The sequence below is a fragment of the Neolamprologus brichardi genome, chromosome 10, assembly GCF_056152115.1.
Source record: "Neolamprologus brichardi isolate AB-2024 chromosome 10, ASM5615211v1, whole genome shotgun sequence".
NCBI classification, from domain to species: domain Eukaryota; kingdom Metazoa; phylum Chordata; class Actinopteri; order Cichliformes; family Cichlidae; genus Neolamprologus; species Neolamprologus brichardi.
The window spans coordinates 14,704,286-14,715,865 of record NC_142113.1 but is presented as its reverse complement, the minus strand read 5'-3'; the positions used below and the strand labels follow the sequence as shown (position 1 = coordinate 14,715,865).

Below are 11,580 nucleotides of genomic sequence, written 5' to 3'. Positions count from 1 at the left end.
CTCAGATTCTTTTGTCTACTGCACAGCTTTGAGACCATGACACCACTAGTGCTGAGGAGATGTACTAGTAACGTGTTTTGCTGTTAATGATTTCTCCTGCCTGCATTCCGTGCCAGTTATAATAGATCTTTAATCCTGAAAAACAAATATATGAAGTGATGCTGTCAAAGAAATATATTTTATCGCACTAATGGCTCAAGCAATCTGTATGTTTGTCTGTCAGTCTGTCTGGTCAACAGTTCATCTGATCTACTTCAGACTTGGTAGGTATTTTTGTTTGGATTCAAATAAACACTGTGTGCTGTGACAAAGCGGTCAAAGAATTTATTCTTCTTCCTTCTCCTTTTCATGCATGGAAACAGTGTTACTTTAATTGAAAGGAAGGTTGTGTATGGGAAATGAATTACTGCTGTACCGTGTGTGAAACAAAAAATAAAATAAATAAATAAATAAAGTCTGTCATCCCTGTTGTTTTGTCTAAATGAGAGATGAACAGTATATCTGCTGCTGCTGTTTTAAAATTAAGGGCTGAACTCCTTGTTTTCTCGACTTACTTACGTACTTTTGCCTGTAGAAAGGGAAATTTGCATGTTTGTAGATACAAATTCAGAACACTGGTGCATTGTTTTGGTCATCTTCTGTGATTATGTATATTTTATACTATTATTTTTTGTATATAAATCTTTGCAAAGTGTGTAGATACAAAGACTTGATAAAAAAGAAGGTTTTTGCTGTGCTGTTATGGATGTACTTCAAGGTATTTGTTTAAAAATAGAGTAAATCAAAAGATTTTGGCCATTTCATACTTTTTATTTCTGTGGTTATAACAGCAGGTGGATAAATGCAAAGTGATGAATATAATTTTGTGATATTATGAGCCCTCTTAATAACGAAAGAGCAGAGATAGTAAAGTAAAAAGCAAACTGTCTCAGGTCATCGATGTGAGATTTTCAGAACAGTGAAAGCTCCTCGGTGAGATGATCACCTGGACACAAGGTTAGGCAGCTGGGCACTCCTCTATAGAGAGGAAAATGTAAAGAAAATGGAAAAGTGATCAGTGCATAACATCACTCTTGATTGCAGTTATTTTAAATAAAACATCTTAGAGGTAAAAGTACCGTTTTTGGGAAGGATGACAATATTTTCAGGCTGGATGCTGGTTTGCAGGGAGAACTGAATGAACTTCTCCTGCACCTCAGCGCTGAGGTCCACACCACGCCCTGTGAAAACAGATGATGTAAATCTGCTGCAGCGGGTAAGGCTTTACCGACCAGCAGAACAGGTTAAAATGGACTGAGCAGAGTGTAGAATCAGAGCTAAATGCCATATTACCATATAGTTTGTTAACAACATAGCTTTCTTTCCCCTTTGTTTTGATGGAATGAATCAGGGCATACTCGTCATACTTCACGTCGACCATGCGCAAGTCACTGAGATACCCCCAGCCTGACAAAGGGAATGCAGCAGAAAAGGGGTCATGAAATTATGAAAGCAGAAAAGGCAAACATACTAGATCGTTAAATCGTGCTTTTCTCTGTGTGTGGGTGCACTCACGTCGACTTGTGTATGTGAACTTTCCCGGTATCTCAGTTTTTTTGGCCAGATTGTTCATTCTCCAACACGAGCCATTAGGGCTGCAAAGAGATCACTAAAACATTAATTCTTTCACATGTTGTCTTTCATATATATTTATATACAGATATATAGATATATATTCCTATTTATTTAAATGTCCATTGTCCTCATGCCCTCACACTTACCTAAGACTGGAATATGACATCTCCAGATCCCCGTCAGCAGTTGGGGTAATCATGGCCGTGCCCATCTTCATGCTGGCTCTGTGACTGACAAACCACTGGGCATCAGTGGCAATTCCAATCAGGTACCACTTACCTGCCATCTGTGGGCACACAAGAGGAAAGCATCAGGAGTTGAAAACTTTACTGAAGCGTTTTTGAAACACTTTCTGTGACCACCTTTACAATAAAGTGTGTTTTAATAACTCGCGTAAGCTTTGGAAGACAGAGAAAACACTTCATGTGTGCCTTCTTCTTTTTCTTTGTTTTTGAAGACAGCTACATTGCTTTTGTTTATGAAGGCAGTGAACAAAAGATTTATCACAGCATAAAACACAAAAGTCAAAAAGTGAAAAGCCAAAACCATATAAACAAGTTGAATATGCATTGCTGCTGGACTTACAAACGATATAGGGAATTAAATAAATACAACGATCATAGAAATAAATATTGTAAAATAAAACACACTAATGTAGCCATTTGTCTTACCGCCTGTACATTGAAGTCTGCCTGAGGTTGGACTTCAGAAGAAACCATCAGAGAGGATAGCACAGCTCCCAGCAGAGTGAGAAGTAAATGCATGGCTGCTGATGATGAGTAAAGAAATGATGATGTGGGAGAGTGTGGATGAAGATCTGGAGGTGTGCTGTTGAGGTTCTGCCTGACTCCCTTTATATAGCCGAGGTAGATTACCTCTTCCCTCGAGGCCAGCACACACACACACACCTACACAATGCAGGTTCAAACACATGAACCTGCATGCATGGTTTCGCAACCAAAAAGTTTAGCCACGCAAAGGCAGAATTCAGTGAACCATATGAGAGGTATATAGCAAACAGCAGGCAGGAGAAACACACAAAAACAAATCAAAAATTTGAATAACAAATCAGCTGGGATGTCAATTTCCATGTTTGGAAAGCAAATAAAGTAGTAATTAAATTTCAGCTTGAGTGGAGACAAAAAAAAAAATCTGTTTTGAAACAAAATGCACTGTATCCACAGTGGTAAACAAGGCTGCGGCTAAACTCCAGCGCTTTCCGCGACTGAGACCACAGAATCAAATGTAGCTGTCAGCAGATGTGACAGTAACGCGCACAGACAAAACACATGGCTCGCAAACTGGATTCCTAATCACGCTTCCCTGTGTAGTAACCTGAAATGATTCCCTGGATAAGCTAACAATAATAAGTAAATACGTTTGTGGAATCTTTTTTCCACTGCTGTTGAGTGATGAAGAATCTCAAAGTTCACTCTGTTCTTGTAAAAGGTAATCAATGGTTCTTGAAATAACAACCTTTTATGTGACAAGAATGAAAGTGTCACACCATCCATCCACCATCTATCTGGGTCCAGAGTGAACTTGCTTGTTTGATCACTACCCACAGATTGTGGCCTTCTGGTAATTTGGTTAAAACACAAGGGTTACCTTCTTGTGACCTAATTACTGTTGCATTTAAGCCAGATGCCAGTCAGTGACCCCCCTGGTAACCTCTGACTGCTAGGGAAACACTAGCCCAGCAAGTTAGTGTGCTCGCTGCTGGATGAAATCATTCCCAAAGATTACAAAGGATTACAAATCACTTTGTGAATGCTTTGGTGGTGAGAAGGCTGCAGCAGTTTCCCATACTTCACATGGAAGATGCAGGAGGTGGTAAATGTAACTCCTGTGCTGTACAAAAGCTCCATTTGCTGTTGCCTGCATGGCAACCCACTGTAGGCAGTGGGTGATGTTGCCTACTTTGAGTGAAAGTGTCTGACATTGTTTTCTCTCCCTGGGAAATGCTCACAATAAAGACGTTGTCCTAATTTAGTCGTCTTAAGAAAGCGTTAGTTTGTGTTTGTTTGCTGACATTTTTTAAAATTGTATTTTAAATTATCCTGTTTTTAAAATGCCAGATTTTGATGGACATCTGCTCCGCCCCCCTTTAACACTTTGTACAGTGCTATAAATGATGCATAAATTATGTTGTCCCCCTTTTTCATCTCTTTATGTGCACTTGGCACTAGTGATGGACACACCAACACAATCTTCTTTTATGTGTTTTTGTTCCCTCATTTTAGGCTGAATAGGTTTAATATTGGTAAGTCTTCTAGTGATATAATGACTTCCCTCAAATGTCTTAAACATGCTGTGAACCGACTGAAAGGAGCAAACAGATTTCATTCCTCTGTGTTTCTGGTGCAGACATGTTTCCTGTGGCCCAAATCTCAAGGCAGTGCTGACTGAGGATGAAGTGTGATACCAACTCAACCCATATTGGTAGCTGTGGGAGGACTGCCATTAAGGAAGCAACCACAACTGTCCCCAGCCCACCAACTCATCTCTTTTGTGAGGAACACAGATATTTTTTCTTTGTGATTAGATTTCCCCCCCATGTTTGAATTCTATTTGTTTTAAGGAAACTGTATTTTTAAACTTACTTTAACCCCTTGCTGAGACTGGTTGCTTAAACCTAGAATTAAGACATTGATACACATCACAAACTGACCGAGCAACAGACTTAATATAAATGTTATTGGGTGTTTTTGTTAATGTTAAGCACAGAGTGGCCTGAGGGTGGCAGCAGAGGAAAAGCTGTTCATGGTGACTGACTGAAAGTGCTGGCACTGAAGTTATAGGGATGAAAAATATGCCTTCAAATGGAAGAAATGTATCGGTATAAGAATATTTATTGATGTGCTCCACCCAAAATGTGGATTATGAGAAATAATGCTAATTAGTGAACAGTGTGAAATGAAAATTGAGACTAGAGATTACAGTAGAATAGATGGGGTTTCATTTTCAATTCACACTATATGACTGAGAACAGTGATTTAACAGTTTGACATTCCAGAATTTTACATAAATTATTATTATTATTATTATTATTATTATTATTATTATTATTATTATTATTATTATTATTATTATTATCTATAACAGAATAATTAGAGAAAGGATTGGCATGTGTGTTTATATTTGTAGATCAGTGTTGAAGGCATCGTGAGACAGTCATGACCAAAAAACATTTGTTAAAAAACACAATAATGCAGCACACTGCAGAGAAGAAAGGCACAAAACACACATTTTATTGTGTCCAAGGTGATGAACTTTGTTCTTGCTCTAACCATCACATGCAACATATTTTAGACATTATTTTAACATCTTACACTGAGCTAAGCTCGCCTCTTTGTTCTGTGTTAGTTAGGCCTCTTCTCACAGATGCAGATCCTTCTATAACTCGTTTTTCTTGCCTTCTTATTATTTTTTTTATATTATTTTTTATATATATTTGTTTCTTTTTACGGCAGCACGGCGGCACGGTGGTTAGCACTGTTGCCGCACAGCAAGAAGGTCCTGAGTTCAATTCCACCATCAGGCCGGGGTCTTTCTGTGTGGAGTTTGCATGTTCTCCCCGTGTTTGCGTGGGTTCCCTCCGGGTACTCCGGCTTCCTCCCACCGTCCAAAGACATGCAGCTTGTGGGGATAGGTTAATTGGATAATCCAAATTGTCACTAGGTGTGAATGTGCGAATGAATGTGAGTGTGAATGGTTGTCTGTCCCTGTGTGTTAGCCCTGCGACAGACTGGCGACCTGTCAAGGGTGTACCCTGCCTCTCGCCCTATGACAGCTGGGATAGGCTCCAGTGCCCCCCGCGACCCTGAAAAAAGATAAGCGGAAGCGAATGGATGGATGGATGGATGTTTCTTTTTAAATTTCCAACTTGACCAGTACAGTGGTGTCAGTATTTACTGAGTGCATGTCTGCAGAACGGGGCAAAAGTGACCATTTGCTTTTCTTTGGCTTTCCCTCTGATGCCATCTTAAGGCCAAACCACGTTGCTACTGGATATTAAATTAGTAAAGGACAGCTATCTAGTCTTGAATCCAGCAGTTTTGTTTCTGGTTTATCTTCTTTGATTTGAACTCCAGAATCACTCAATGTTTTTTTTTGTATCATTTTGAAGTTTATTAGATTTTTTTGACTTGCATGCAGTGAGATTATTATTTTTTTATAAAGACAACATATTTCCTTCTTACTTTCTGCAGGTGTATAAAAAGGCAGGCTTTAATGTCTGCAGTCTTTGATTAAATTTTATAAAAGGCACAAAATCCACAGACTGTCTTGCATGTGTCCAGGTCAAAAGCTTCAACAGAAAATGGTGCTAAAAATCCAAACCCCAAACACATGTATGCATCTTTAAACAGTCATTAAAAACATGTTCATATTAGTACCGCAGTCCTGGAATGTATTGAAAAAGAAATATGAAATCGACTTCTTCATGCATGCAGCACGAACAGTCTATTACCACGATGTCACCGTGTATTAAGTACAACTAGACCAAGTCAGTAAGGCTGGACCGAGGAGAAACTGAAGCATCTGTCATGGTGAGGAACTCAACCCAGTTCTGATAGAAGCCACGAGAATACTCTCCTGTGTCAACAACGAGTCCCCACAGGCGGCTCTGGCCCGTTTTGTTCCTCAGAGCCAGCTGAGCCTCTCGCTCCGTCACGTTAAAGCTGATATTGAGAACTTGTGCCACCAAGAGGTAAAGCAGTCCACCTGCGACAATGCTGCTGTACCACGCACAGGTAAAGCAAAGTGCTGTGCTGTAAAAGTAAAGAGAACAAGTCATTACTGCAACATAACCCACCTTTTCTTCTCATACTGGCAGGACAAATTCAAGAAAAACACGCCAAAAACAGTAATCAAAAATGTCATTGATGAATTAAAATAATTATTTAACGATTAAAGTGATTCAATTTCAAGGCTGCAGCAGAAAAAAAAACATATAGAGTGCTGTACCTAGACTGAGTGTAGACGCCAGGGCAGTAGAAGAGCGCTGTCATTAGATACTGATGAGGACAGAGGCTGCAAAGCACCAAACTGATCCCGTACAGAGAGGTCAACACAAACACAGAGAGGGTCAGCAGGAAACTGCGGTGGTTTGCCTGTCCTACACAGCTGTTTATCCTACAACATCTCAACAGGGACACACAACACCAGAGAGACCAGGTTACATGTGTATCTCACTATCACGCTGTATATAAAATGACAGAACTGCTACATTTATGGATTTTAATTAGTTTAGAAGTGACTGAGTGACCTTATTTATCTTGTTACATTATTCTATCATTATAAGCCCATTCGTTTTTCCTCTTGGCAGAGCGCTCTGCAAGAGGACTTTCAGTGTGACAGAAAAAAAAATCTAATTTGCAGATGTCCCCAAAACAAAATAATAATATTAATAAGAAAATCGAAATCCATCTGCATGAGTTTTGGAGTATGTTTATCAAAATCTGTCAAAAGGAACTGATTATGAAAAACTTGATGACATGTGATGCGTTTATGGCCTGATGAGGCCCATCGTGTGTTTACTAAATTATGATCTAATGGTAAAATTAAGCTCTATTTTTTTCTAGTGTGGGGAAATATAAAAGAGAGTTCAGTTTTCATCTGCTGATCAGCTGTGAATGTGACGTCCCCCTGGTCCAAGCTTCTGCTCAGGTTCGTTCCCCTAATCTAATTACAACACAAGATGTGTGGACCCACAAATTCAACAGCTCATTTTAATTTCGTTGTTTATTTCAGCAGAAAGGCCCCGACCACCAATTATGCTGCCAAACAACCTAAAAATGAAACTAATAGTTTAAGACATAAAGACGTGGATGTCCTGTAATTTTCTAAAACTACATTCAGATAAAACTAAAGTTATGCACTCGGCCCTAATAAATCTTAGAAATATGATGTTAACCAGACACTTACTCTGGATGGCATTATCAGGGCCTTTAGCAACACTATGAGAAGCCTGGAAGTTGCTTTTGACCAGGATGTGTCCTTCAATGCGCATATGACACAAATATATAGTAACACTTTTTTGCATGTGCACATTAATATATAAAATTAGAACCATACAGTCTCAGAATGATGCCACAAAACTAGTTCATACATTCATTACTTCTTGGCTGGGCTATTGTAATTAATTATTATCATGTTATTCTATAAATTCCTTACCTGCCTCCATTATTCCAAAAAACACTGCAGTGACAGTACCGACAGGGATGAAAAAGTCATTTTTGCTTTATCTTTCCCTTAGTTTGTGGCTTTTCCAGGCTCCATGTTCCCTCTGTTTTCCCTTTTCTCTTGTTTTACATCTTTTCTCTTTCCAATACCTTCAAAACCAGTCATGACAGATGTCTGTGCCCCCGGGCCCGATTTGCCAGGGGTTTCCTCCTCTCAGAGGGGAGTTTTTCTTTCCCACCATTGCATAGTGCTTACTCAGCAGGGACTATTTGATTATGAGGGTTTTTCGAGAGAAAATCTACCTTACAGTATAAAACACCTTGAGGCAACTGAATAAACCTAAACTGAATATTAAACACACAATGCTTTGCTTACAAAGGAAATATATAAATATGACGTGAAGTCAGACCCACCAGATACAATGGTGGTCCAAACGCTGGACACATGAGCCACAGGTTCGACAATGACCAGCCCGCGGTGGTCGCATTATTTTGCACAAAGGACACCTGCTCCACTTGGCTCCGAGGCCCTCCTTTGGGGTTTGCAGCTCTGCTGGTGTCCCTGAGGGAGAGGCTGCTGATTGGATAGATCCATCATTTACTTGTGTCGACTCCTTTTTATCCTCCTGACTGTGACTGTGAGAGTCGTGAAGGGCAGCAGTCACAAATCCTGGGCCTTTCTTGGTGTGAATAAGAGAGACTATAGTGAAGATCATCCCAGAGGTCACGGTGCACACCTGCAGCTGGCTGACGTCCCCACGCGGTAAAATCTCTGTGATGAAGAGGTAATACATGTAGGCCAGAGAGTACAATGCGAGGGTGAGGAAGAAGAGGGTGCGTCTCTTCTTTCGGTGCGTTGCATAGTAGTACCACAGCACCAGGCCAGGCAGAGCTGTCAGGACGGTTATACCCAGCAGGTAGTGCAACGCTGCAACCTTCAGCAGGAGAGGCAGCATCAGCAGGGCCGGGATCAGGGAAATTTCCATATTTTCAGCCATGGTACCAAATACAGGAGACTGAAATGTACTTTTAGATGGTAGTTTCAGCCACCTACAGAGAACAGTGGTCATAGAGTTATAATTAGACAAATGTTTATTCATGTGTCTAATCATTTCCCTTTTCACTGATGGAATTTATTTTCAACTTCTTGAGCTGCATGCAAGGTAAAATTATTTCATAGTTGGCTTTTTCAGGTTTGAGACATACACGAGAGTTTGCTTTGACTCTAGAATAATAGGAAAGATATGACTTTTGCATTCTCAGGTAATCTCAGAGAAAACCTTTAGAGCCGCTCTAACCGATAAGAGGGGCCTGCCAAATAAAAAAGGAATAAAAAAAAGAAAGAAAGTGAATTTTGGCACATTTTAGGAAGTAAAGTTAATTGTTTGTGGCAAATTATTAAGAATTTACATAATTCAAAGATCTAAATAAAAAAATAACAGCATCCTGCTACAAGACTTAACATGATAATTCAGGTATCACAATAAATATATGGTAAATTTGCATCTTTGCTTTTCTCTTTGAAAGTTTGATTCATTTTATTAGAAGTCAGTAGACTCCCTACCAGCACAGCTAAGGCTCATCTTGATCTTATTTATCTGTGCAAAACAAAGAAGAAGAAAAAGAAAGAAAGAAACTTCATCTGTTTCTTGGCCGCGAGACATTGCCAGTAAACCAGTGTGGGTGCGTGGACTATTTCCAGTCTTAAAGCTAAGCTTGTTATCCAGCTGTTGGCATTCGTTTCATGTTTCATTGACAGACATGAGAATGGTATCACCTCCTCTCGCTTTCTTTAGAAAGCCAATAAACTAATAGCATAAAATCTCACACTATTTTCTGTTTCCTTTGTATCTGGTTTGTGTCCAACCTTTCTTAGTGACCACAAACAACGGCTACTTGTGTAGCTTTCTAACAACAGTACTACACATACAGCACACACTCCTTGATTATTAGTTTATTCACCCATTTCTTCACACCTTCATACCTGTTAAAGGCTTCATCCAGATCCTCGCAGTCACAGCAACATCCGTACTGGTAGAGATTGCATTCACAGCAACAAATAGGATCATCTGGCTCCGGCGGCTTTAACTTCTGCCATTGCATAATGGCCTGCTAAAGATGGAGATTTAACAAAAAAAAAAAGTCATTGCATGCCACAGATGACACAGTTACAGTGTGCTGCGTTTGCATGATACATGACTTAAAAAACACAAGCAGGTAATCCTGTCATGATCAATAAAAACTATCCAAACAAAGACCCTTTATTGATTCCTTGTTTCCTTACGTGGCCTTGAAAGACCTCACAATTAACTTGCCGTGCACACAGAAAAGCAAACATGCTCACACACAGCTCTCACCCTAGCTTACTGGGGTCTAAGTAGGTTGCTTTTGAGAATTAGCAACAGTGCTGACAAATTTAGGATCCGTTTTGAAGATTATATTTTTAATACAAGAAATCACAAAATGTTTTAATTATTACAAAAAATATGCATAAACAAGTGTAAAAGATAAGTAAATACAAAAAATATAATCAGAATCAGCTTTATTGACCAAATACTCTGGCTATTTCTTTATTCTCAATATACATACCAGAAAAGACACCTGGCAATGTAGAACAACACATATAGCATATTTGTGTTCATACTTGTTGATGTTATTAATACTATAACAGCACATTTATATTTAGATTATATATTAGAGTAACAAATACAGTACTAAACGGATTATAGCAATGCGTACATGACCTGTACTTGTAACTCTAAAAGATCCCTGTTTAAAAAAACATATAATTTCCATAATCAGAGTATTCTCAGTCTTATTATGTCCCCAAGAGCTTCTAATGTAATTTGTTGAAACAAGGCCACGGTGTCCGCAGGGACAAACTATCTGGGCCAGCAAACCGAAGACTTAAACTCTCTGAGATGTCTTTGAGTTATTGTCTGTGTGAGTTATTACATTAGTGTGATTTGTATCTGTGGTTATAGCCTTATTATGTGGCATCTGACACATAGCTACACAGGAATTTCCAGAAAAAAATAATTTTAAGGACAAAAATAGTTATTGCAATCTGAGGTTGTCTGCTAAAGATCATTATTATTCAGAAATAACTTAATTAGCACTATCTAACACTTCTAGGTGTTAACTGTTAATAAGGGACACTCAGAAAGAAAAGATTTATTGTGTTGACTTACCTTTTGTCTCCAATGCAAAAACACAAAAACAGCAAGCTACGTTGGCTCAAAAAAATCCCCAGTTTCTACACGAGAGCTACGCCATCCTCAGCAAACAATGAGGAGAGAAATGCTTAAGAAGATGACCCCTTGTCACCAGGCTCCTTCTGCAAGTGACTGAAGGGGAAAAAATGAAAAGCGCAGCCTAGTTTCTCATCAGTCATTTGTGATGAAAAAGGAAATTGGCATGTCCCTGCCCCGATGGTGCTGTGGCGACACCGAATCAGTGCAGTGAGATGGTTTTCATTTCTTGCATTCCCATGGTGGAAGCGTCCCAACAGAAGGCAACTTGAAGTCCTGACAAGTAGCTTGATATTGTGTTGCATCTGCCAGCTCACATTTCCAAAGACTATCTTTCTCACATGTCATTAAATAGTTCACAAGTAGTTCTCGGGGATACTCAGCCTGCTTCTGCCTTACAGCTTCCATCAGCTATCATTTTAGATTTTAATACTGGCGTGCTCGACAAATATAGGCCCTCCCTCATTTGGTTGAGGGAGCCAGAGAGAGCCAGGAGTTTTTCATACCTCTGCCCACAGCTGAGAGGCTGT

General features: G+C 39.4%; 2 protein-coding genes across 3 annotated transcripts; both read right to left on the bottom strand.

Annotated features, from left to right (window-relative positions):
- Window positions 1-789: 789 nt before the first annotated feature.
- On the bottom strand, window positions 790-2,483 carry LOC102782073 (lipocalin-like). 2 transcript variants are annotated; one of them, XM_087846822.1, is made up of 6 exons: window positions 2,286-2,480; window positions 1,761-1,900; window positions 1,555-1,634; window positions 1,333-1,446; window positions 1,119-1,220; window positions 790-1,017 (listed from the first exon to the last, which is right to left on the bottom strand). In XM_087846822.1, the coding sequence occupies exons 1-6, from the start codon at window positions 2,376-2,378 to the stop codon at window positions 998-1,000; spliced, it is 549 nt and encodes a 182-aa protein (XP_087702948.1). In that variant the 5' UTR covers window positions 2,379-2,480; the 3' UTR covers window positions 790-997. The 2 variants fall into 2 exon arrangements, with proteins under 2 accessions (XP_087702948.1, XP_087702947.1); XM_087846821.1 differs by lacking the exon at window positions 790-1,017 and having other exon boundaries at window positions 1,084-1,220; window positions 2,286-2,483.
- A 3,254-nt stretch (window positions 2,484-5,737) lies between these two features.
- LOC148100872 (palmitoyltransferase ZDHHC23-A-like) lies at window positions 5,738-11,095 on the bottom strand. The gene is made up of 5 exons (XM_087846820.1): window positions 10,991-11,095; window positions 9,784-9,911; window positions 8,214-8,849; window positions 6,583-6,750; window positions 5,738-6,386 (listed from the first exon to the last, which is right to left on the bottom strand). Exons 2-5 carry the CDS (start codon window positions 9,900-9,902, stop codon window positions 6,113-6,115), a joined length of 1,197 nt encoding a protein of 398 aa, XP_087702946.1. The 5' UTR covers window positions 9,903-9,911; window positions 10,991-11,095; the 3' UTR covers window positions 5,738-6,112.
- Window positions 11,096-11,580: the final 485 nt, after the last annotated feature.

Bases quoted from the DNA above. Each gene is read 5' to 3' on its own strand.
- LOC102782073 (XM_087846821.1), bottom strand. From the start codon at position 2,378: ATGCATTTACTTCTCACTCTGCTGGGAGCTGTGCTATCCTCTCTGATG. The intron at 1,901-2,285 runs GTAAGACAAATG...GTGTGCCCACAG, and splicing joins CAGACTTCAATGTACAGGCG to ATGGCAGGTAAGTGGTACCT. The intron at 1,221-1,332 runs GTAATATGGCAT...CTGTTTTCACAG, and splicing joins TGTTGTTAACAAACTATATG to GGCGTGGTGTGGACCTCAGC.
- LOC148100872 (XM_087846820.1), bottom strand. From the start codon at position 9,902: ATGCAATGGCAGAAGTTAAAGCCGCCGGAGCCAGATGATCCTATTTGT. The intron at 6,751-8,213 runs GTGGGTCTGACT...GAGATGTTGTAG, and splicing joins TTGGACCACCATTGTATCTG to GATAAACAGCTGTGTAGGAC. The intron at 6,387-6,582 runs GTACAGCACTCT...TTACTTTTACAG, and splicing joins GGCGTCTACACTCAGTCTAG to CACAGCACTTTGCTTTACCT.